The 25,534-nt window shown below is 48.5% G+C and overlaps 1 protein-coding gene across 1 annotated transcript in view; it reads left to right on the plus strand.

Annotated features, from left to right (window-relative positions):
- Positions 1 to 259: 259 nt before the first annotated feature.
- Positions 260 to 25,534, plus strand: part of LOC146036269 (major histocompatibility complex class I-related protein 1-like) — a 36,425-nt gene continuing 11,150 nt past the window's right edge. Inside the window, exons 1-4 of the mRNA XM_083160162.1 lie at positions 260 to 392; positions 19,326 to 19,580; positions 20,214 to 20,489; positions 25,098 to 25,376. Of these exons, the coding sequence (XP_083016288.1) occupies positions 308 to 392; positions 19,326 to 19,580; positions 20,214 to 20,489; positions 25,098 to 25,376 (895 nt within the window). The 5' untranslated portion in view covers positions 260 to 307. The remainder of the gene's footprint in view (positions 393 to 19,325; positions 19,581 to 20,213; positions 20,490 to 25,097; positions 25,377 to 25,534) is intronic.

A 25,534-nucleotide genomic window follows, 5' to 3' on the forward strand; every position in this document is an offset into this window, starting at 1 on the left:
GAAGATTTAACAAAAGATCCATAGGAACGCACACGGGATCTTAAGAAAAATCTTTGGTAGATGTGCGCTTGCCGGAAATCTTTTGTCCAGGACGGAAAAAAGATTTCAAGGCTAATTTATGCGCACATCTTACGATTGCAGATCTTTCTACTGTGTGGGCACCTTAACTCCAAAAGTGAAAGTGAAAGTATGCTGGTAAACTCCCAGCAATACAGAATATAATATATAGTCTGCTGTGTTACTTCCTCTTTCTCTCTTAACGGCTCGGGTGGTGGTGTCGTCTGAGGCTGCTGCTGTTCGGGGTCCAATGGACATTAAAAACACATTTCGAGAATACTTTATTAGACTGAATCTCTTCATGTTGTACCAGACCATTCCAAGCACCCATGCAGGTAAGTGACTTTCTTATACTTTACACTATTGCATTACAGTCAGGCACTCAGTGGACTGTACTGTGGCTGCTATTGTCTTATTTTTATTATATAAAAGGTCCTCTGAGTACTCATGGAATTGCAGGCACAGAGAGACAGTGCAGGGCTCACAGACAGCACAGACTTGACTTGGACTCCACTCACTGTTACTGTACTTAGGGATGGCCATCGACCATCGATGATTTGAAATAATCGATGGTTCATGGCCGATATCGAATACTGTTGCCATCGATGGGGGAGAACCAGATAGTTTCCCTCCATTGATGCTTTTTTGTTTTTTTCAAAGTGCCGGGACACGGAGCATAGCTCCGCCCCCTGACACCCGCGAAGCCCCGCCCCCGTGTTTTGATTGGCCCACAGGCCAATCAATCAAACACAATGGATGACCATCGATATGTAAAAATATCGATGGTCATCCATTGCATAGTTTAGCACTATTGATGGCCTGTTGCAGACTTGCCATCGATGGCAACCATCGATGTCAATGGCAACGATGGCCATCCCGAACTGTACTCTCCTTTCTCCTGCTGAGCCTGAGGACTCAGAGAGAAGGGGCTGAGCCTGCTATGCTATAATGCTGCTGCTGCTGCTGCTGTCTCGACTCTTGCAACAGTGAGTGACTCGAATCAGGGGCGGATTGGGTTAGAAAACCAGCCCAGGAAATTTTTGGAAGCAGCAATAATTTTTTTGGCTCATTAGAGGCGGGGTCTGCTGATGCTCCCTTCTCAAAAGCAAGAGCTTTATAAAAAAACATTAACAAATGTTTTCCTGGAATCTTACGGTATATATATGGATACCACCATGTGCAGCAAACTGTCTCTCACATATATAATCGACAAACTGTGGCACTCTGGTCTCATTGATGACTCAAATCATGGTGCATCAAAACCATGATTTGAGTCTACATTTACACACTTCTATGAGACAGGGGCTTAACTAGATATTCGCAGGCCCCATAGCAAAAGTTTGTAAGGGCCCCTATATACCAAAAATTGTCGATAAATGTATATAGAAAATATGACTTATACAGTAAAGATGGGCCCCCTTCAGCTCTGGGCCCCATAGCAGCTGCACCCTTTTCACCTATGGTAGTTACGCCTTTGCTATGAGACTGGTGTATATATATATAAAGAAGAAACGCGTCACTCCAGGACTTGTGAAAAAACAAGTCCTGGAGTGATGCTCTTCTTCTTCATATATGTAAATTGGGGGATTCGTCACCAGGCATTAACAGCACACTGACCTGGCAGCAGGGCAGTTCCTTATACTATCTAGTACTAGTGCCCCTTACACATTGTGCCACACCGTATGAGCCAAAATTCAAGGACAGCAAAGACAAAGGGACAGGGAGAGTGACAGCAAAGAGACTGACAGCGGGAACACAGAAAGAGTGACAGCGGGGACACAGAGACAGCCATATATGTATATTGGGCATCACGGTGTGTGGCATATGCTTATTATACATATGCCACACCGTGATGCCCATTATACATATGCTGCACACCGTGATGCCCATTATACATATGTTGCACACTGTGATGGCCATTATACATATGCCACACAGTGTGATGCCCCATTATACATATGCCGCACACCGTGATGCACCATTATACATATGCCGCACAACTTGATGCCATTATACATATGCCGCACACTGTGATGCCCCATTATACATATACCACACGCCGTGATGCCCATTATACATATGCCGCACACTGTGATGCCATTATACATATGCCACACACCTTGATGCCATTATACATATGCCGCACACCGTGATGCCCATTATACATATGCCGCACACCGTGATGCCCCATTATACATATGTCACACACCGTGATGCTCCATTATACATATGTCACACACCCTGATGCCCATTATACATATACCACACACCGTGATGCTCCATTATACATATGCCCCACACCGTGATGCTCCATTATACATATGCCCCACACCGTGATGCTCCATTATACATATGCCACACACTGTGATGCCCATTATACATATGTCCCACACTGTGATGCCCATTATACATATGCCACACACCGTGATGCTCCATTATACATATGTCACACACCCTGATGCCCATTATACATATGCCACACACACCGTGATGCCCATTATACATATGCCACACACACCGTGATGCTCCATTATACATATGTCACACACCCTGATGCCCATTATACATATACCACACACCGTGATACTCCATTATACATATGCCGCACACCGTGATGCCCATTATACATATGCCCCACACCGTGATGCTCCATTATACATATGCCACACACTGTGATGCCCATTATACATATGTCACACACCGTGATGCTCCATTATACATATACCACACACCGTGATGCTCCATTATACATATGCCACACACTGTGATGCCCATTATACATATGCCACACACCGTGATGCCCATTATACATATGCCGCACACCGTGATGCCATTATACATATGCCGCACACTGTGATGCCCCATTATACATATGCCACACACCGTGATGCCCATTATACATATGCCACACACCGTGATGCCCATTATACATATGCCGCACACCGTGATGCCATTATACATATGCCGCACACCGTGATGCCATTATACATATGCCGCACACTGTGATGCCCCATTATACATATGCCACACACTGTGATGCCCATTATACATATGCCACACACCGTGATGCCCATTATACATATGCCGCACACCGTGATGCCATTATACATATGCCGCACACTGTGATGCCCCATTATACATATGCCACACACTGTGATGCCCATTATACATATGCCGCACACCGTGATGCCATTATACATATGCAGCACACCGTGATGCCATTATACATATGCCACACACTGTGATGCCCATTATACATATGCCGCACACTGTGATGCCCCATTATACATATGCCACACACTGTGATGCCCATTATACATATGCCACACACCGTGATGCCATTATACATATGCCGCACACCGTGATGCCATTATACATATACCGCACACCGTGATGCCATTATACATATGCCACACACCGTGATGCCCATTATACATATGCCACACACTGTGATGCCCATTATACATATGCCGCACACTGTGATGCCCCATTATACATATGCCACACACCGTGATGCTCCATTATACAGATACCACACACCGTGATGCCCATTATACATATGCCGCACACCGTGATGCAATTATATGTATGCCGCACACCGTGATGCCATTATACATATGCCGCACACCGTGATGCCATTATACATATGCCGCACACTGTGATGCCCCATTATACATATGCCACACACCGTGATGCAATTATATGTATGCCGCACACCGTGATGCCCATTATACATATGCCACACACCGTGATGCAATTATATGTATGCCGCACACCGTGATGCCATTATACGTATGCCGCACACCGTGATGCCCATTATACGTATGCCACACACCGTGATGCTCCATTATACATATGCCGCACACCGTGATGCCATTATACATATGCCGCACACTGTGATGCCCCATTATACATATGCCACACACCGTGATGCAATTATATGTATGCCGCACACCGTGATGCCCATTATACATATGCCACACACCGTGATGCAATTATACGTATGCCGCACACCGTGATGCCATTATACGTATGCCGCACACCGTGATGCCCATTATACGTATGCCACACACCCTGATGCCCATTACACATATGCAACACACATTATACACCTGGCTGGCTAGCTGTAGAGCTGCTCCAGGCTCTGCCCATGCCTGGCTGGCTCTTCCAGTGTATGGCTGTGGCTGCCAGGCTGCTGCTGCTATAGGGAGGAGGATAGCAGAAGGGTGGGCGGCGCTGCAGACTGCTCAGCCTTTAATTCGCTTTGCCAGCGTGCTGCCTGCTGGTGATCACCTAAGCAGCTGCACACAGCCATTATAACTGCTGCAAGGGATGAGGCTGGCCGTGGCCATCTTTGTTGTTGGTGCTGTGGCCGCTAACCGTGGAGAAGGCGGTCGTGCTGTCCGCGGCCCAGCCAGGGGGCCGAGCGGCCGCTACATGGGAGAAATGGGCCGGCCCACTGGGAAATAGCCCGGTTTCCCGGTGGGCCAGTCCGCCCCTGACTCGAATAATGCATTGATTCGAGTCACTGAGTTGAGACAGTGATTCACTAGCCATCTCTACCCCTGTGTGCCATTGACTAAATCAGGCATATATTACAGTATATGTACACTGTGGCATTAAGCAAATGAAAGAGGGTGCTGGCTGATTGGATTAATATATACCTGTATGTGTCCAATCTGAACAGAAGCTTAATGGGCTATGTAGGTATACTTACCCTGCCCTGTCCCCTTATCTCCCTTACCATAACTCTCCCCCAAAGTGACCAACCCCCCCCCCCATATTACACCTAGAATATTGTACACAGCCCCCCTCCTCCATATTACATCCAGTACATTCCACACAGGCCCATCCCCCATATTACACACAATACTGTACATTATACACAGACCCCTCCCTCCTAGTACAATGCATTATACACAGCCCTTCTCCCCCATATTACACCCAGTACATTATACACAGCCCTCCTTCCCCATATTACACCCAGTACATTATACACAGCCCTCCTTCCCCATATTACACCCAGTACATTATACACAGCCCTTCTCCCCCATATTACACCCAGTACATTATACACAGCCCCCTCCCCATATTACAATATATTATACACAGCCCTCCTCCCCATATTACACCCAGAATATTATACACAGCCCCCCTCCCCCATATTACACCCAGTACATTATACACAGCCCTCCTTCCCCATATTACACCCAGTAAATTATACACAGCGCTTCTCTCCATATTGCACCCAGTACATTATACACAGCCCCCTCCCCCATATTACACCCAGTACATTATACACAGCCCCCCTCCCCCATATTACACCCAGTACATTATACACAGCCCCCTCCCTCATATTACAATATATTATACACAGCCCTCCTCCCCATATTACATCCAGTACATTATACACAGCCCCCATCCCCCATATTACACCCAGTACATTATACACAGCCCCCTCCCTCATATTACAATATATTATACACAGCCCTCCTCCCCATATTACACCCAGTACATTATACACAGCCCCCATCCCCCATATTACACCCAGTACATTATACACAGCCCTCCTTCCCCATATTACACACAATACATTATACACAGCCCTCCTTCCCCATATTACACACAATACATTATACACAGCCCTTCTCCCCCATATTACATCCAGTACATTATACACAGCCCTCCTTCCCCATATTACACCCAGTACATTATACACAGCCCCCCTCCCCCATATTACAATATATTATACACAGCCCTCCTCCCCATATTACACCCAGTACATTATACACAGCCCTCCTCCCCATATTACACCCAGTACATTATACACAGCCCCCATCCCCCATATTACACCCAGTACATTTTACACAGCCCTCCTTCCCCATATTACACCCAGTACATTATACACAGCCCCCTCCCCCATATTACACCCAGTACATTATACACAGCCCACCTCCCCCATATTACACCCAGTACATTATACAAAGCCCTCTCCCCCATATTACAATATATTATACACAGCCCTCCTCCCCATATTACACACAATACATTATACACAGACCCCTCCCCCATATTACAATATATTATACACAGCCCTCCTCCCCATATTACATCCAGTACATTCCACACAGGCCCATCCCCCATATTACACACAATACTGTACATTATACACAGACCCCTCCCTCCTAGTACAATGCATTATACACAGCCCTTCTACCCCATATTACACCCAGTACATTATACACAGCCCTCCTTCCCCATATAACACCCAGTACATTATACACAGCCCTCCTTCCCCATATTACACCCAGTACATTATACACAGCCCTTCTCCCCCATATTACACCCAGTACATTATACACAGCCCCCTCCCCATATTACAATATATTATACACTGCCCTCCTCCCCATATTACACCCAGAATATTATACACAGCCCCTGTAAGGATAAATGTGTAGCCCCTCTTTGCAGATCAATCCTGTTATAGGATTTTTCTGCAATATTGGAAATAACCAGTCATCCAAGTCTTTTTGTGATACTGAGTTTTGTAGTTCAGTGATCAGGTTTATCTTTCTACATTTGGCAAGCTCTTGTGAGCGCTATGAGTTCTGCAGCTTGTGCTGATTGATATGGAATGGGTCTCGCTTCTAAAATGTCATTTGGGAGGCGTACCACTGCATAGCCTGCCTGATATGTCGAGTCATTGGGTCTATTACAAGAACCATCCACAAATACATGGTCAGAACCTGGTATTGGTACAGGGGAAATGTCAAGTCTAGGGGAGGTTTCTGACTCTATTGATGCAGAACAGTCATGATCGTCAGGAATGTCATCTTGTGGCCCTTTTGTCCTAAAAGTGCATTTAGAATGGGTGCGGGGCCTGAGGATGCGTTTGCATACTTAATGGTGAGTGAGGGGCTTCCTAGCAACAGGACCTCATCTCCACTAAGACGCTGGGCTGACATGTTGTGTGTGTAGCCCTTTAAGTAATGCTACAACATTATGTGTGGTATGGAGAACAGTGGGTGAGCCTAGGATGAGTGTGGTTGCCATCTCAGCTACCATTGCACAGGCCGCCAGTGCCCAAAGACAGGCAGGCATACCTTGGACCGACACCGGCATCACTTTGGAAAAGAATGCCACGGGGCGCAGCTTACCTCCATATTTTTGTGTCAGCACACCCGCCATGGTTTTACATTTTGTCCCTTGCATATAAATGAAATGGTTGTACATAGTTTGGGAGGGTCAATGCCGGACTTTTCATCAACATACATTTTTAAGGCTTTCATATGCATTTAACATTTCTTGTGACCATTGTATCTGTTTAGGTTTGTCATTGAGTGTGGCTTGTCTCAAAATGTTATCATAGTAGGAACAGTCAGAAATCCACTGTCTGCAATAATAGTGTTTGGGCGGACCAGACCCAGTACAGACTGTATGCGTTGTGGGCTGACTTTCCTCTCTCTCTTTTTCAAGACAAAACCTAAATAATCAACATTCTTTTTGCACCATTGCATTTTTGCTTTTTGACACTTTGTGCCCACATTCACAGAGCCAGTTTAACAGTGATATACCATCCTCTCGGCATGCCTCCTTTGTTGAACTACAGATAAGCAGATCATCTGCATACTGTAGCAGGACTGAACCATAGGGGGGGTGGCCAGGGGGGTTGTGGCTTGGAGCACGATGCTGTACACAACAGGGGAGTCAATATACTCCTGCATCATGTTAACTGCTGGCCTCAAAAGAAAATGCAAATAACAGTTGTGTCTGGGTGTCCACAGATATGCTAAAAAATATATTTTTCAAATCGGTTACTGAGAAGTAGGCGGCATCTACAGGGATGGCTGAGATGAGTGAGTTTATATCAGGTACAATGGGTGCAATGGGAACAATTAATTGGTTTATTGCTCTGAGGTCCTGTTGACCATATCTGAGGATTTACAGTGTCTAATTCTGTGTTTGGGTCAGAACTGTCAGTCATGAGCAAGTGTGGTGATGAAACATCAATTCCCTTTCCTGCTTCTGATGGACTAATTGTGATTTCTAGCACAGAGAGAAGATCTCTGCCTAGCAAATTGATTGGGCAGTCAAATATTACAGTAAATTCATGTTTTCCTATGTCATGGCCCTTTAAGGTCAGTCCCTGCCAGTCAATCTGAAATCTGGGGTTGTCTCTAGGTCTGGGTTGGCTGGGCTGCATGGGGTTACTGACCTGTCGGGGTTTGTTTGAAGGGAACGGACAGTCTCTAGCCCAATGGCTATCCCTTTCACAGTTATAGCAGCTTGTCTGCCTGTTGGGTGGGGGTCCCGCAGGAGCCCTCTGAGGTAGTCTGTCTCTAGGAGAACGGAATGGTTTATTCTGTCTCCTAGGATTGTTTTGATTTTGGAAGCGTGTGAACGGGGTATGTGATGGTGTGACAGTGTTTCTTTTAACTTCAAAACAACCTGCTGCTTCTTTTTTTATACAAATGTTTTTTTAAAATCCTTCACTGTATCAGAGGTTCAAGTTGAAACACTCTGCTTCACAGCGAGGATATATATATATATATCGGCAGCAGATTATTAATGAAAGTAGAAACAAGTAAATTATCATTATGCAGAAGCGGCAGACCTGCTTCCTCGGTCCAGCACTTCTTGAATCTGTTCCAGAAATTTGTCACTGTTTCTGACACTTTCTGTTTACAACTTACAGCTATGGGGAGAGATGAGCGTGCTTTAAACACTTCATTCATATGTGCAGCAAGTTGATCCCACATAGCATCTATGCCTTCTTGTGTATTAAGTGGGTAACCTACAGTTGTTTGTGTGACTGAGGGTACACTGATAAGTGGAACTTTTTCCCAGTCTCATTTATTGTAATGGTCAATTATATCATTAACAATGAGTCTCATATCTCCTTGGGTAAAGCTGCGTCCTTTGCATGCTTTCTTTAAATATATTATACATCCTATTGGTGTTATTATTGTTTTGGGACAATTTTTAATTATCCTATCTATCCCGCTAAATTGTCTACTCAAGGGTTAATGAAATAGTAACTTGTGGGGGAGACACGGGCAACATATTCTTTACATGTCTCTCCTGGTAAAAGCGGGGAATATTCTGTTTCTTTACTCTAATATAATCCCATAATATAACAGTATGTCAGTCAATATAGTCACAATAATATCTGTCACAAGTCAAGTCGCAATTGTACTTAAAATTACTTTAAACAAAATGACATTCAGTAGCCAAATCACTTTGCAAATCTACTTAGAATCGCTCTACACAACAAATGACACTCAGTGGCCGTACACTCACCACCCGTTCACTGAGTATCCCTAATACAAAAATATGCAGTACAATTGTATATAAGACAGACAGAACACTTCAGCGTACGTGCACTTACCATCCGTCTACTGAGTGTTTAAACAAATACACAGTTTGCAACATTAACAGACAAACATGTACATACATATATTTAGGCGATCAGATCGAGGAGGCTTTCTCTGTGAACCCCTGGTTCAATTGCGGTATCCCGGATACCTGTTTCGTAATCTCAAGTCCCGGACTTGAATTACCTTTATGTGGACCCCAGGTCCTTGTATCCCTGATACATTTTATGACGTCATAAATTTCCTTACATACAATTACGTAATATTAAGTCCCGGACTTAAATATTACCTTGTCACGTGTTCCCGGAACACGGAGTGAGTTCAGATTCTCAAATTCAGCAGGTGGCCGCAATCCCGTGGAGGGGACGACCGGCTGAATCCCAGACGAAGCCCTCAAATTGTAAGGATAAATGTGTAGCCCCTCGACCTGGTGGCCCCTTAGGTACCAGTGAGAATGCTTCCTTAAAACTACACACCAAACACACGGTGGCGAGTTAAGAAAACACTCTGGTTTATTAAGAGTTTAACAGTAGGTTAAAAATACATGATACATGGGTGTATACAAGTGCATATTACATTCTGATTGGTCTGTTAGGTTGCAGGGCAAATTCAACAGGGGGGGGGGGGCATACAAAATATCATACACAAAGAAAATGAGTAACAAGGGGGGTTTTTGATTATAGAGGAGTTTAGACATGAACACACTGCATAGCAATTCCAAGAGGGGGAGGGTTGGGAGAAACTTAGATAAGACACGCTCAGGCTTACAGTATGGCCTTGTAGCGTAACCATAGTGAGGGCAGTTTTACGTGCAAATTCTCATATGCTACATGGGTTCTAAATTTAACCCTTCAGCCCCCCTCCCCCATATTACACCCAGTACATTATACACAGCCCTCCTTCCCCATATTGCACCCAGTACATTATACACAGCCCCCTCCCCCATATTACACCCAGTACATTATACACAGCCCCCCTCCCCCATATTACACCCAGTACATTATACACAGCCCCCTCCCTCATATTACAATATATTATACACAGCCCTCCTCCCCATGTTACACCCAGTACATTATACACAGCCCCCATCCCCCATATTACACCCAGTACATTATACACAGCCCTCCTTCCCCATATTACACACAATACATTATACACAGCCCTCCTTCCCCATATTACACCCAGTACATTATACACAGCCCTTCTCCCCCATATTACACCCAGTACATTATACACAGCCCTCCTTCCCCATATTACACACAATACATTATACACAGCCCTTCTCCCCCATATTACACCCAGTACATTATACACAGCCCTCCTTCCCCATATTACACCCAGTACATTATACACAGCCCTTCTCCCCCATATTACACCCAGTACATTATACACAGCCCCCCTCCCCCATATTACAATATATTATACACAGCCCTCCTCCCCATATTACACCCAGTACATTATACACAGCCCTCCTCCCCATATTACACCCAGTACATTATACACAGCCCCCATCCCCCATATTACACCCAGTACATTTTACACAGCCCTCCTTCCCCATATTACACCCAGTACATTATACACAGCCCCCTCCCCCATATTACACCCAGTACATTATACACAGCCCACCTCCCCCATATTACACCCAGTACATTATACAAAGCCCTCTCCCCCATATTACAATATATTATACAGTTCTACAGTTTTCATTTATGCTTTAGACAAAGTGAACTAGACAATTTCTTCTGTCGGGACTACTCTACAAAACCTTAAATATTATTTTATGTATGTAGTTTGTTAAATGAATCCATGTAATTTATTGTCATTTTGTTTGTAAATATATTTTGTATGTTTATTATTGCCCATTTGAATATATTTGGACTTTTTTCACATTATTATTTTTTTACCATGTTTACCCATGTTTACCCACCTTTCCCCTCTGTCCCCGACACACCTACCCCTCTGTGCCCATCACATCTGTCCCTGTCACACCTGTCCCTCTGTCCCCGTCACACCTGCCCCTCTGTCCCCATCTGGTATGAGGGCAGCAGGGTGCATGAGGGCAGCAGAGCAGCAGGGTGCATGAGGGCAGCAGAGAAGCAGGGTGCATTAGGGGAGCAGGGTGCATGAGGGCAGCAGAGCAGCAGGGTGCATGAGCCCATTGCAGATCAGCCCAGCACTTACTTACATGCAGCACCGGCGGCTGTCAGGTGGGGGGGGGGTCCGATCCATGGCGGCCTGCGGTGGTTGCGGGTGGTTTGTGCTCCATGGCGGCCTGCAGTGCTTGCGGGGGGGTTTGTGCTCCATAGTTGCCTGCAGGGGTGGGGGGTTTGTGCTCCATGGCGGCTGGCGGCAGCCAGGGGTGTGTGCTCCATGGCGGCTGGCGGCGGTTGGGTGTGTGCTCAATGGTGGGGGATCGATCCACGGTGGCTGGAGGTGGGCAGCGATGCGATCCATGGTGGCTGGCGGGGGATAGATAGAGTGGGGAGATGTGCAGGACACATTTAAAAAAAACAAAAGTTTCTACTCACCGCGCACCAGAGCACTGCAGCACCACAACACCTCTACTGCCCAGGCTTGCAGGAGAATTGCAATGCCAGGTGAGTTTCAACGCCAAGAGGCGTTCCGCTCAGAATTCACCCTGAATACTCAAAATAATGAAAGGATGAAAACAGAATCTGCCTGTCTAGCTGATGTAAAAGCCAGAACTGGCAGAACTAGTAACTGCTAACGCCGGACCCTGAATATGCCATAAAGGCGATTTAGTGAGAGATTTGGTAAAGAAAATGTGCGATTTTTAGTAATTATAATGTGCAATTTTTTAGACATGAATGTAAACAATTAAAATGGCATGGGGTCCCCGCTCCTGAGCATAACCAGCCCCGGGCTCAAAGAACCAGTCCTGGTTTTAGAAATTCAGGGGGGAAAAAACATAGGGGATCCCAGGATTTCTAAAACCAGTACCAGGCTCAAGGGTCGGTCCTGGTTCCCAAAATATGGGGGACAAAATGAGTAGGGTCCCCCTGTATTTTGAGAACCAGCACCGGGCCTAACCAGCCAGCAGGGTAATGCCACAGCCGGGGGACACTTATTACATACTAGGTGATTCATCGCGCCCTACGGGCGCTCTTCACACCGGCGTAAGGGGCTACGCCCCTTAATTTGTGAACATTTGTTTGTGAGAAATATGGTTAGAATTGTATGAAAGATGCCCTGTATTGCAGCTTCTGGCAGTGGGTGAGGGTCCAGCGTGGCAGCACAGGAGTACCGGACGGTGGCCCTGAGTCAGTGTCTCCTCCTACTGGGTGGGAGTTAGGGTGCATGAGAGCAGGAGGCTGGGATATGAGGCATGATAGGGGTATGTGGGCAACACAGCGTCAGCGATTACCCAGTGGTGGAAGTTACGGTTCAGGAGAGCAGGAAGCTGGGTAGTGATAGGGGTGTGTGGGCATATGGGGGACTAAAGAGGGTGGTGGACACTGTGCAGCTTCTGCCAGTGGGTGAGGGTCCAGCGTGGCAGCACAGAAATACAGGAGTCAGTGTCTCCTCCGACTGGGTGGGAGTTAGGGTGCATGAGAGCAGGAGGCTGGGCGGTAAAGCATGATAGGGGAATGTGGGCAACACAGGGTGAGCGGGTCTCCACTGGCGGAAGTTACGGGGCAGGAGAACAGGAGGCAGGGCAGTGTCCTCCCACATTGATGGCAAAAGTATTCAACATCGGCCATAAACCATCGATTATTTGAAAATCATTGATGGTCGATGGGCATCCCTAGAACTGGAGGAGGGTGGGGGACAGTATGCAGCTCCCGGCAGTGGGTGAGCGTCTCCTCCCACTGGGAGGGAGTGAGCGTGCATGAGAGCAGGTGGCTGTATAATAGTGGTATGTGGGCAAGACATTGATAAAAGTTGTGGCGCTGGTGCAGAGGGCAGTGGGGAAACCTGCAGTGCGGCAGCCAGGGCCGGATTTCCCACCTAGGGGCGGTACCTGCTTGTGGTGGTACAGGATCCCCCATTGTCACGGGAAATGCGGGAGCGGGGTCCGCGGTGGTCCGCTGGGGGGGTGGAATTGCCGGAAGGGGGTCTTGGGGGTCTGCAAATTGCGGGAGGGGGGGTGGTGTGTGGGGATCCGCGGTTAGCGGGAGGGGGTCCGCAAATCGTGGGCAGGGGTGCGGGGGGGCTTGAATCGTGGGAAGGGGTGTCCGCAAATTGCGGGAGGGGGGTTGTCGGGGTTAGTGAATTGCGGGAGGGGGGGTTGCGGAGGTCCTTGAATTGCGGGAGGGGCGCGTGGGGTGCCGTGAGTCAAGGGGGGGTGTTGCGGGGGTCCGTGAATCACGGGAGGGGTCATGAATCGCAGGAGGGGGGGGGTCGTGGGGGGGCTGCGAATCGCAGGAGGGGGGGTGTGGGGGGTTGCCGTGAATTGCATGAAGGGGGCGTGAATCAAGGGAGGGTGGGGTCCCCGAATGTGTAAATTAGGGGGCGGTCGCAAATCGCGAGAAGTGCCGAGGGGGCCCGCAAATCGCGGGAGGGGGGCGCTACGGGGGGTTCCGTGAATCGCGGGAGGGGGCAGCGCGAATTGCGGGAGGGGGGGTGCAAATCACAGTAGGGGGGGTGCCGTGAATCGCGGGAGGGGGGGTCGCGGGGGGCCCTTTTAATGCCGGGAGGGGGGGTCGCAGGGGTCCGGCGAATCGCGGGAGGGGAGGATGCAGGGGTCCTGCGAATCGCGGGAGGGGGCTCGCAGGAGGGAGGGGTCGCTGGGGTCCCGCGATTTGCGGGAGGGTCGCGGGGGTCCCGCTTTTCGCGGGAGGGGGTGGTCGCGGAGGTCCAGCGAATCGCGGGAGGGGGTGGTCGGGTCTGGGACGGATATTAGACAGCACTTACATCGACAGCCATTACATCGACACCATTAGTTCGACAGCTCAATAGGTCGACATGGTTTTAGGTCGACATACCATTAGGTCGACATGTCATTATGTCGACAGCTCATTAGGTCGACAGCTCATTAGGTCGACAGCTCATTAGGTCGACATGTTTTTAGGTCGACACTGCCATTAGGTCGACAGAGTCTATGTCGACAGTCAAAAGGTCGACATGTGTTTTTTCACTGTTTTTTGGGCCGAAATGTCGACACAGTCGACATGGACACAGTTTGAAGTGTACCGCAGCCGCTCGCTATGCTTCGGGCACGGTGCCTCGCTGCGCTCAGCACACTATTTTATTCTCCCACCACGCCCTAGTGGATAGTAGGGCATGAAATACCGCCTGTCGGCACATGTCGGCTCAATAAACAGTGAAAAAACCCATGTCGACCTTTTGACTGTCGACATAGACACTGTCGACCTAATGGCAGTGTCGACCTAAAAACATGACGACCTAATGAGCTGTCGACCTAATGAGCTGTCGACCTAATGAGCTGTCGACATAATGACATGTCGACCTAATGGTATGTCGACCTAAAACCATGTCGACCTATTGAGCTGTCGAACTAATGGTGTCGATGTAATGGCTGTCGATGTAAGTGCTGTCTAACAATAGTCCGGATACCGGGGTGGTCGCGGGGGTCCGGCGACTCGCGGGAGGGTGGAAAGCGGGGGTCCCGCGAATGGCGGGAGGGGGGGTGCGGGGTCCCGCGAATGGCGGGAGGGGGGGGTCACGGGGGTCCCGCAAATCGCGGGAGGGGGGGTCGCGGGGGTCCCGCGAATCGCGGGGGGGGTCGCGGGGGTCCCGCGAATCGCGCGGGGGGGGCGCGGGGGTCCCGCGATTTGCGGGAGGGGGGGTCGTGGGGGGGTCCCGCAAATCGCGCGGGGGGGGGGGGGCGCGGGGGGTCCCGCGAATCGCGGGAGGGGGGTCGTGGGGGTCCTGGCAGAGGGTAGGGATGTGCAGGAGTAATGGTGGATGGTGGCTGTGGAGTAATGGTGGATGGTGGGCGTGTACTGTAGCCCTGGCTGGGCGGGGGGAGGTGATGTCAAGGGGGTGGAACGTTAGACACATGAAAGTGAAATTGTTCTACACAGGAACGTTCTCCACAGGGGTTGAGTGACAGATCTGGCTAAATATATAAGAGATGGTTCACCGGCCAAAGCATTATAACCCCTGACCGGTCAGACTGGGCAGGGACCCTGGGAGATTCTGTACCCCCCAATGAAGGGATCCCCCCTCCAGGATTAACCCTGCCTAGGCTGATGCCCGGGACTGTCCCAGATGCCCCAGGGGCGGTGGGCACCGGGCTGATAAATGGTTAATAATAAATTAAACTTGTGTAATGTTGTGGAACTACAAAACTCAGCAAGCCTGCACCACATGCAGGAACTTGGAGAACCACAATTAAAGGGCCCGCTGGGTCTTGTAGTTCCACATTATGACAAATAGTGAAATAAAACACACACAAGAACAGTATAACTTTATTACACACTACATTCATTCACGCATACATTACCTATGGATTCCCTCGAAGGCCTGTCCTCTTCTCCAAGTAGAGTCCAAACAAGTACCGGTTAAGGGAAATTATACTAATCACATGCAATACTGTTGGGTGGGCTGAAACGCTGTATATTCTGGGCTGGAAATTGCTCCAAAAGTCTGCACCTGCTCCTAATCTTCTAGAATTTCTCCACAATATCCAAGGTAGTCCAGGTTGTCAGTCCAGTGTGCTGATTGGCAATGGGAGGGCTGGCACCTAGCCAGAGACGCACCTCACAGCAGAGATAGACAACGCGGGGAGGAACACACAAAAAGGGACCCACGGTGTGACAAAAGGGATCCAATAAGGAGCCCCTGAACCCCGATCTGGGGATCTCCCTTCAGTGACACTGCATTGAAAATTCCCACACTGGGGACCCCAAAGAGGTGTACTAAACACCAAGTAAGCCCATTATCAAGAACTGAAATCCCCATTCCAACCATTTATCCTACTCAACAACTCACCCCAAAACAAATCTTGTTAGCCAATAAAGTGATTTTTAGTACTCACAAACTGTACTCTGACACCTCTTTTTGAATTTACACACCAGACAATACTCTTCTCCTTCAAACACTTAAAGCACTCAGAATGTACAGGCAGCGCTTCAACCCACCCAACAGTATTGCATATGACCAAAAAGGGGTTCGGAAAACCCTTAAGGCTCAGCAGCGCCTGGAAAAACACATAGACATGGTGAGCACAGCATATCCAACCTTTGCACCTATACTAATCACATGCCTCCGGGATAGATCGCTGCCTTCTCCATCTGCCCATACCACTGCGAGAGAAGACAGAATGTTTGTTGACATTCTCGGCTCCTCCCACATGCTGGGGGTAAGTCCCGCCCACCAGGAGAGGCCTTTGGAAAATCTCTGCTCGGATACATCTCGCCCATAATGTCAATAATACACCGTGTCAACATTCATGAATCGCCAGCTGGGGATCTCTTGCAGAGAGATGCTCTATCTGACGCGGACGCGTGAACGTCTCACACGCACGCGCGTCCCCTTCACACGGTTGCAGGAAGTGGAATCTCTGCCTATCTCCGCTTCAAGGAGACAGGCAGGGTTGGGGGGGGGGTGCGAGTAGCTGCGGGGATGCGGCGGAGGGCAGCGGTGGACTCAGTCAGAACGGGGCTCTCCCTTCTGGCAGATGGTGGGCAGCGGCGATTGGCGATAGAATCTAATGAGAGCTGCTCCATCTGTATTTGGGTTTATTTTCTAAGATGGGAGTTCTATTGAAGATGGGTGGTTGCTATGGGGAACCAATCATATTCTATCTATTATCTCCTAGAAGGCGCTAAATAAGAAGCAGATTCTGATTGGTTGCCCATAGCAAGAAAAATTGTGTTATGGAGCATATGTCATTATAGATTGTATATGGAATGTATTATAGAATGTATTATAGAATGTATATGGAATGTATTAGACAATGCTCACATACTCTGTGCCATAGAGATTGGAAACAAACTTTAAGGGGGAAATTTACTAAAGGAAATTTGTAAAAAAATAGGTGTATTTGTATCCAGAAATACACTTATTTTTGACATTTACTATCCCGAAAATACGGCAATTCGTAGTCGTATTGATGTGCTATCAATACGAATACGAATAGCCGTATTTTCGGGATAGTAAATGCCAAAAATAAGTGTATTTCTGGATACAAATACACCTATTTTTTACAAATTTCCTTTAGTAAATTTCCCCCTAAGTGTCTATTGCGCTTCCAGCAGCCCAACAGTTAATTTCCCCAAAGGTCACAACACACAAAAAGATGGAATATAACTTATCAGGTGCTTCGGGGTCTTGAGCACACCAGGATTCCTCCCGTATGATTTATCATATACAATAAAAAAAAATCACATATAATGGTGAAGTACGTTTTTAAACAGACTTCATTTAAGGACTTAAAAAACAACAACAACAACATACATTTAAAATGAGCAGTTAAAAATAACAATTTAAAAGACAGTAAACACATATTTTCAGTGCATAAACAAATCTAATAGCCACCCGGGACTAGAAACTACCAGGTTTCAAGGAACTGACATGCGAGCAGTTCCAAATAGGCCTAGAACACACTCCCGCAATGGCACATCTGCTGGACTGCTTGTGTAGAAAGTTTCCCGGTTCTCCTGTCTCCCTCCTGGCTCATGTACAGTTCATCGACGCGTTTCTTCCTTTATAAGGACTTTTTCAAGGAAGAATCCTGGTGTGCTCAAGACCCAAAGCGCCTGATAAGTTATATTACATCTTTTTCTGTGCCATAGAGAACCAGGCCGGCCAGGGTAATGTAACCACCTTAAAAAAATGAAAACATTTTTTGGTCATTGCAACCTGCACAAGGGGGCACCATGTGCCAATCAGCCAGGAGGAGATCCATGGAGGGAGTTTGGTCAGTAAACACTCTCACCCCCCCTGCAAACAGGAGACTGCTGCTGATCAGCTGTAGTAACTGTCCCTTATCACAATGGGGAGAGAGACTGCTGTCACTGACAGGTAAGGGGGGGGAGTCCTCACAGGCCTCTCCAACAATTATTGGCCTGGGTAATTACTACCCTATCAGCACCTCTGGGTGTTGGATGTAGGGATGCCAATCCTGGGATCGGCGGGATACCGAGATTTCAGCCATTTTATCTGTAAATCCTGGGATTGGAGCCTCCTGTCTCCACACTTTCTGCTGTGCGGTGTACAACGTGATGTTAGAGGTCACGCTGCACAGCCACAACCTGCCCGCCCTCTCTGCCAGCCTCTGCAGGCCCTCTCTCTGGCATGTCCCCCCTCACCCACCTGCCTTCTCCACTGCATCCGCCCACGCTTTCCACTGCATCCACCTGCCTGTCCCACCGTGTCCACCCACTGAAAAAAATCACTTCTAAGCAGTTTCTGGCAGGAGGCCGATCCCAGGATTGACATTCAAACAAATCGTGATCCCAAAATTAAAATAAATGGCCCTGGGTTGGCCTCCCTAGTTGAATGATTGCTATGCATGTGGAGAGCAGGGCAACATGTCTCTTGGTGATGAGCAGAAAGTACTTGGCCTCACTCCATTCCAGCTCTTCCATGCACAGCAGCTGAAAGGAGGCAGAGATGGAGTACACCGTGCACATGAGCATTTGCCTTATACACAGGCTGCATTTTGTTATTGCCTGTTCAACAAAGTCACTGTCACGGGTGCCAATTGGGGGTTAGTCAGGTACAGGGGACCCAGGCCCACGTCCCTGTGGTTTCCACAGGCCCTGATATGCCATGATCAAACGTTCCACCTCAAAACAGTGACCACCTTGGGAAACACTAAAACCCCCTCCTGTGGCCGTGTCCTCCAGCCCCCGGTACCTGGGCCCACTCCATGTCTCGGCGGCCCTGAGCATTATAGAATCATTTCCTGAACATACTGAAGAATCCTTGCTCATGTCTATTCTCTCCTTTCTTCTCTCACAGGCAGCCACAGCCTCCGCTATTACATCACCACCACCCAGGCTGCTTACCCCGGGCTGCCAACCTATACAATTGTCAAATACATGAAGGATGTTCTTATTGCAAAGTATAGCAGTGACACCCGACAGGTAGACACTGTGCGCATGTGGGGGCAGGATCCCGGGGAAGTCCTGGAAACCACCAACCTAGCACGAGAGTATGAAGTCAGACACCACAAGACTCTACAAGACATAAGGAAACTTTTCAACCAATCATCTGGTAAAGTAAAAGATTCCCACTATATTTATGTGGGTACTGCTAGAATGTGTGTGTTTGTGTGTGTGTATGTGCGTGTGTGTGTAATGCTGCACCATAGAGGCACAGACTAGACACAAGCTTGTGAATATTAGTAGCAGACATGCGAATGACAGATATTAGGCAGAGAACTGCATGCCAGTGCAAACTACATGTATTAGATCAGTTGCAGAACAATGGGTCCCTTGGCCTCTTGTCAGGATCTGGCAATGCAGTATTATTATGTTGTTATTATGTTAGACCTGTATTACCATTGTGTTAGTCCTGTATTGCCTATTTGTTAGTCCTGTATTAGCATTGTTTGTCCTGTATTACCATTGTGTTAGACCTGTATTACCATTGTTTTAGAACTGTATTGCCATTGTGTTAGACCTGTATTGCCATTGTGTTAGACATGTATGACCATTGTGTTAGACATGTATGACCATTGTGTTAGACCTGTATTAGCATTTTGTTAGTCCTGTATTACCATTGTGTTAGATCTGAATTACCATTGTGTTAGTCCTGTATTGACTTTGTGTTAGACCTATATTACCATTGTGTTAGACATGTATTAATATGACTTTCAATGCATATTTGTGCCTCCCACCCCCACAGACAGTGACGTTTATCAGATAAAGTTTGGCTGTGAGCTGTATGAAGATGGCAGCATCGGTGGATACACAGAGTTTGGATTAAATGGAAAAGAGATCATTTTCTTCGATAAGGAAAATCTGCTGTATATTCCAGCAACGCACGAGGCTCATATTATAGCACAAGGCTGGAACAGTGATCGACCTGATGTGATGGCGCAAAAGATCTTAACGGAACGCGATTGTATTAACTGGATAAAAACCAACCTGGATCATGGAAAGCAGGACCTGGAGAAGCAAGGTGAGAACTTAGCACAGCTTTTAATCCATGGACGTCACTAATGCTAATAATGCACATCATTTATGCTGATAGTGAAGCCCCTTTCTTGCCTTGTTCTAGAGCAGTGGTGGGAAACCTTTTTCGTTTCAAGGGCCATTTACAGTGTGTAAAAAACCTCCGGGGGCCATATGCATATTCAGCACTTACATATCCTAGGCCAGTGGTTCCCAAACTTTTTCAGTCCAAGGCACCCTTTGGATCTCCATGACTTTTTCAGTTAGGTCAAAATAATACTATGTATGCAGTGCATACCTGGTCACCTGGACCCATTTAAAAACAAAAAACAACAAAAAAACAGCCCAGACATTCTATCAAGTTCGTGCACCAAGAGCCTGATTCAGACCTGCTTGCTAAGCTGCAAGTGTTAAGAGCCCAGCAAGCAGGTTAACGCCACCCCGCTGAGCTCAAACCCCCCACCCCTGTGCACAGCTGTGAAAGTGTTTGCAGACATGCGCACAGGGGGAAAATCACTCACCATCGAATGATTTTCCACCTGCTCACAAGCACAGAGTAAGTCTAGATTTACTCAGAGATGCTAAAGCAGTGGGAAGAAGGAGGCCGATGCTGATGGCAGAGGCCCTCCCTCCCAACGGCTGAGGAACACCTGCATTTTCTGGAGAAATCCCAGGGTGTCAATCAATTCGCTGGCTGTCTTCGTACAGACAGCTCGGGCATTCACACAGCGTCTTGTGCGCATGTGTGGTTGACTGATAATCGCTCATGCTGCAAATTTTCAGCACATCGAACAGGTCTGAATTGGGCCCCAAGATCACCCAGTTACAAGCTGCAAATGCCAGATCGCTCCTGGAATGGACCTGTGTCCTAATCCCGGGAGTGACCCCAGCATTTGCGGTATGAATGGGATATTATACCTCTTTCACACCACACAAATAACCTGAGACCTGGGTCACTGTGCTATGTGAAAGGGCCTTTTGAAAAACACCAGGCAATCCGTCATGGGTAAAAAAAAAAGGGATATACCCGGGTCGGACCCGGGTTGCAGTGCAGTGTGAACGCGTAACTCAGATCGAGCTACCCTGTTTACTTCTATGGAGGAAGCAGCAGCGTCTCCTTAGTGCTGCCTCCTCCCCCGCCTGACACACTGCTGTGCCCCCTGGACGACATCAGCGACACGGCAATAACCTGGGTCGCTTTGAGTCCCATTCGAACTCCAGGGAGCCGCGGCGCACAGCTTGGGAACCACTGGCCTAGGGGCATTCAAAGCCTTGGGCCTGCCTAACTTAATAGCATTGTTATGTGGGGTAACTGGGAGACATGGGACCAAGACACACTGGTGGGAATTACAAATCCTCTGACTCAGGTGGTGGAAGCCTACACCCAGTAATCTCTGATAGCCTGTCCATGTAGCTTGAACCAGGGAAGGAGGAGAGCAGTGTGAACGCTGGAGAAGGGAGTGTGGGCATTTGGTGCTTTGTCTCCTCTTCCCCTGCACACTCCAGCAGCAGAGGTAGCACCGATGCCTACACTCTCCTAATGGACACAGACCGGGGTCACTAACAGCATGTCTGTTTGCCCTGGACCGTCATCCAGGTAACAAGTAGTGGCAGAAGGGGGCAGCTCACCTGCAGTTCTGATGACATGCAGAACTGCAGACTTCAGAAATATGTGTGTGTGTGCTCGCACCCCGGCCCCCTCCAACTGCGCACCCGCCCGGCTCTCACTCCCCGCTGCCTCCTCCCGGTGCTTATCCCCGCCCCTCCCGGCGCTCACTCCCCACTACCTCTCGTCGCTCGCCCCCACTAGGGATGGCCATCATTGCCATTGCCATCGATGGTTGCCATCGATGGCAATTCTGCAACAGGCCATCGATAGTGCTAAACTATGCAATGGATGACCATCGATATTTTTACATATCGATGGTCATCCATTGTGTTTGATTGATTGGCCTGTGGGCCAATCAAAACACGAGGGCGGGGCTTCACGGGTGTCAGGGGGCGGGGCTATGCTCCGTGTCCCGGCTTTTTAAAAAAAAAAAAAGCAAAACATCGTTTTGCTGTTCCATCGATGGAGGGAAACCATCTGGTTCTCCCCCATGGATGGCAAAAGTATTCGACATCGGCCATGGACCATCGATGATTTCGAATCATCGATGGTCGATGGCCATCCCTAGCCCCCACCCCTCATGGCGCTCACTCCCCACTACCTCCCGGCACTCGCCCCCACCCCTCCAGGCGCTCACTGAGTCCCCACTACCTCTCGGCGCTCGCCCCCACCCCTCATGGCGCTCACTCCCCACTGCCTCTCGGCACTCATCCCCACCCATCACTCGCACTGGACACTAAATTATACATGCTGCCTGACAGGCTGCCTCTAGGTCTAGGACACTGGCCACGGCACCCCTGTCGGCACCCCAGGGAGCCGCGGCGCACAGTGGGAACCACTGTCCTAGGCACCCAGCTTCGCCATACCTTGAAGCCCGAGCAAACTGTCGGGCGGGGGGCGAGCCATTTAACCTGGCTGCTGGGGCCTTATACGGCCCGTGGGCCAGAGGTTCCCCATCGCTGTTCTAAAGAAACCTGCCAGTTACATACTCCTCAGGCCTTATTAGGGTTATCTGCCAGTTCAGAGCAGCTGCGTGTTACCAGGTGTTAATGTTAAGCGGTATGGTTGTTAGTGTTAGCCATGCTTGGTTGGAGCTGCTTTCACCAAGGAGGGAGCGTGATCACCAAGGGGGAAGTGTGACGACCAATGAGGCATCAATATCATCAAACAAGGAAAGGAGGCGAAACAGTAATGAAAGTTGAGTGCACCTCTCTGGGTTCAGCAGTAAAGCCTCGTAAGCGACGGGTTCCACCACCAATATCATTAATAATATCAAGAGTAAGCCCTGTTGTATGATATTGTGTGCACACACTGAACGATATCGTTAAGTGATGTCACGGGTCCCCCAGAATGCAGCAGTCACTAGGGATGTTGTCAGATGGAGCATAAATACAAAACACCTCCAGAACCTTCCTTGATGGATTGCATACTTGTAATGGGTTATTTTATGGTTCCAACTTCTTTGAAAACATCCCAGACACCATGATAACGATGTTTTCTGGTTGGGATTTGGATTATCATGGAGGACAGGGCGTATAACACCAATATTTCTCGCAAACCACTTGGGGTTACCTGCATCTCTTGATAACTTTGCTAGTTCATAGTGATGACCAGCTGTCAGAATACTGACTATACCAATTGGGTTAATTCCAAGAGGGCAAGGTAAGTATACTTACCCTCCCCCTAACCCTCCCTCCATACAGCCTAAACCACCCTGGTGGAATAAATTGTGTAGGAAAGATCTATGTTAGCTGCCTCATTCCCTTGAACAGAATATAGCAAAACCCTGCTTGTGTTTTCATTTCTACAGTGCGGTCTGGAGATGATTCACCGATGGTCCAACAAACTCAGAACTATTAAGGGTACTTGTTTCCTAGCACGGCCACAACGATCATAATCGCGGTCATCGGGGGTAAAATCGGGGCCATCGCGGGCATCGCGGCCGCTAAAAAATCGGGTGCGATGGGCCAGACGCGATGCCCGCGATTTCCCCATAGAGAACAATGTTAAATGCCTCAATTTACCCGCGATGACCACGATTTCCCATAGGAAACAATGTTAAATGGATCAATTTACCCAAATCAGCATAGGAACAATAGTAAATGGGCCAAAAACACCCCTGAACATTGAAATGTCCCCCCAAAAGTAGTTGACGCCACCCCGCCATCAACGTGAACCCGAAGCGTGGCGAGCGCAGCGGTACGTGTCCTCCGACCTTTTCATGCCCTACTATCCACTAGGGCGTGGAGTGAGAATAGAATAGTGTGGCGAGCGCAGCGACACACCGAGCCCGTAGCGTGGCGAGCGCAGCGAGCCTTGCGAGGGGACGCGGATACCTTCACAGTTATACGCGTCCCCTCGCAGGCTTCCCAGGTGTCCATGGCGACGCGGACACCTGGGAAGACCGCGAAGGGACGCGTTTACCTGTGAAGGTATCCGCGTCCCCTCGCGGGGCTCGCTGCGCTCGGCACGCTTCGGGCTCGCCACACTATTCTATTCTCACTCCACGCCCTAGTGGATAGTAGGGCATGAAAAGGTCGGAGGACGCGTACCGCCGCCCCTCGCGGGCTCGCTGCGCTCGCCACGCTTCGGGTTCACGTTGATGGCGGGGTGGCGTCAACTACTTTTGGGGGGACATTTCAATGTTCAGGGGTGTTTTTGGCCCATTTACTATTGTTCCTATGCTGATTTGGGTAAATTGATCCATTTAACATTGTTTCCTATGGGAAATCGTGGTCATCGCGGGTAAATTGAGGCATTTAACATTGTTCCCTATGGGGAAATCGGGGGCATCGCGTCTGGACCATTTAAGCATTTTTAGGTGCACACGACGCGACCGACCCGATTTTTCACTGTTTTCAATGCATTTCAATGGAAAAATAGGGGGCATCGCGTCGGTCGCGTCGCAGGCCACTCAAATTACCCCCGATGGCCAAGATTTGTGGCCATGCTAGGAAACAAGTACCCTATTAAGTAATTCTATTATTTAGTGGCTATTCATGTCAGTTCCCCCACAGGTGAAGGTCTCACGTCGCCAGTCCCAGTCAGACGGTATCACAAAGCTCCACTGTCAGGTGTACGGGTTTTACCCCCGAGCTGTGGATGTGAAGTGGATGAGGAATGGGACAGACGAGGTTCCCTCACATGAAGCTACAAGGATCCTCCCCCATCCTGATGGCACCTATCAGATAACAGTCGCCGTGGAAGTGCCAGCCGGGGAGGAGAACCGTTACTCCTGCCATGTGGATCACAGCAGCCTGGAGGAGATACTTGTTGTAAAGATGGGTGAGTGTGACACAGATGAGTAAGGCACATACAGGGATAATCGGGTTAGCCACGTGGTGTGTGTGTGTTCTGATAAAGTCATAATAGAGCTAGTTTGGGTGCACAGCGAGTATATTTTAAATCTTGTTTGTTGTTTCCTTCCATTGTTGGCTTGTAAT

Source organism: Crinia signifera, chromosome 9 (assembly GCF_055691185.1).
Source record: "Crinia signifera chromosome 9, ASM5569118v1, whole genome shotgun sequence".
NCBI lineage: Eukaryota > Metazoa > Chordata > Amphibia > Anura > Myobatrachidae > Crinia > Crinia signifera.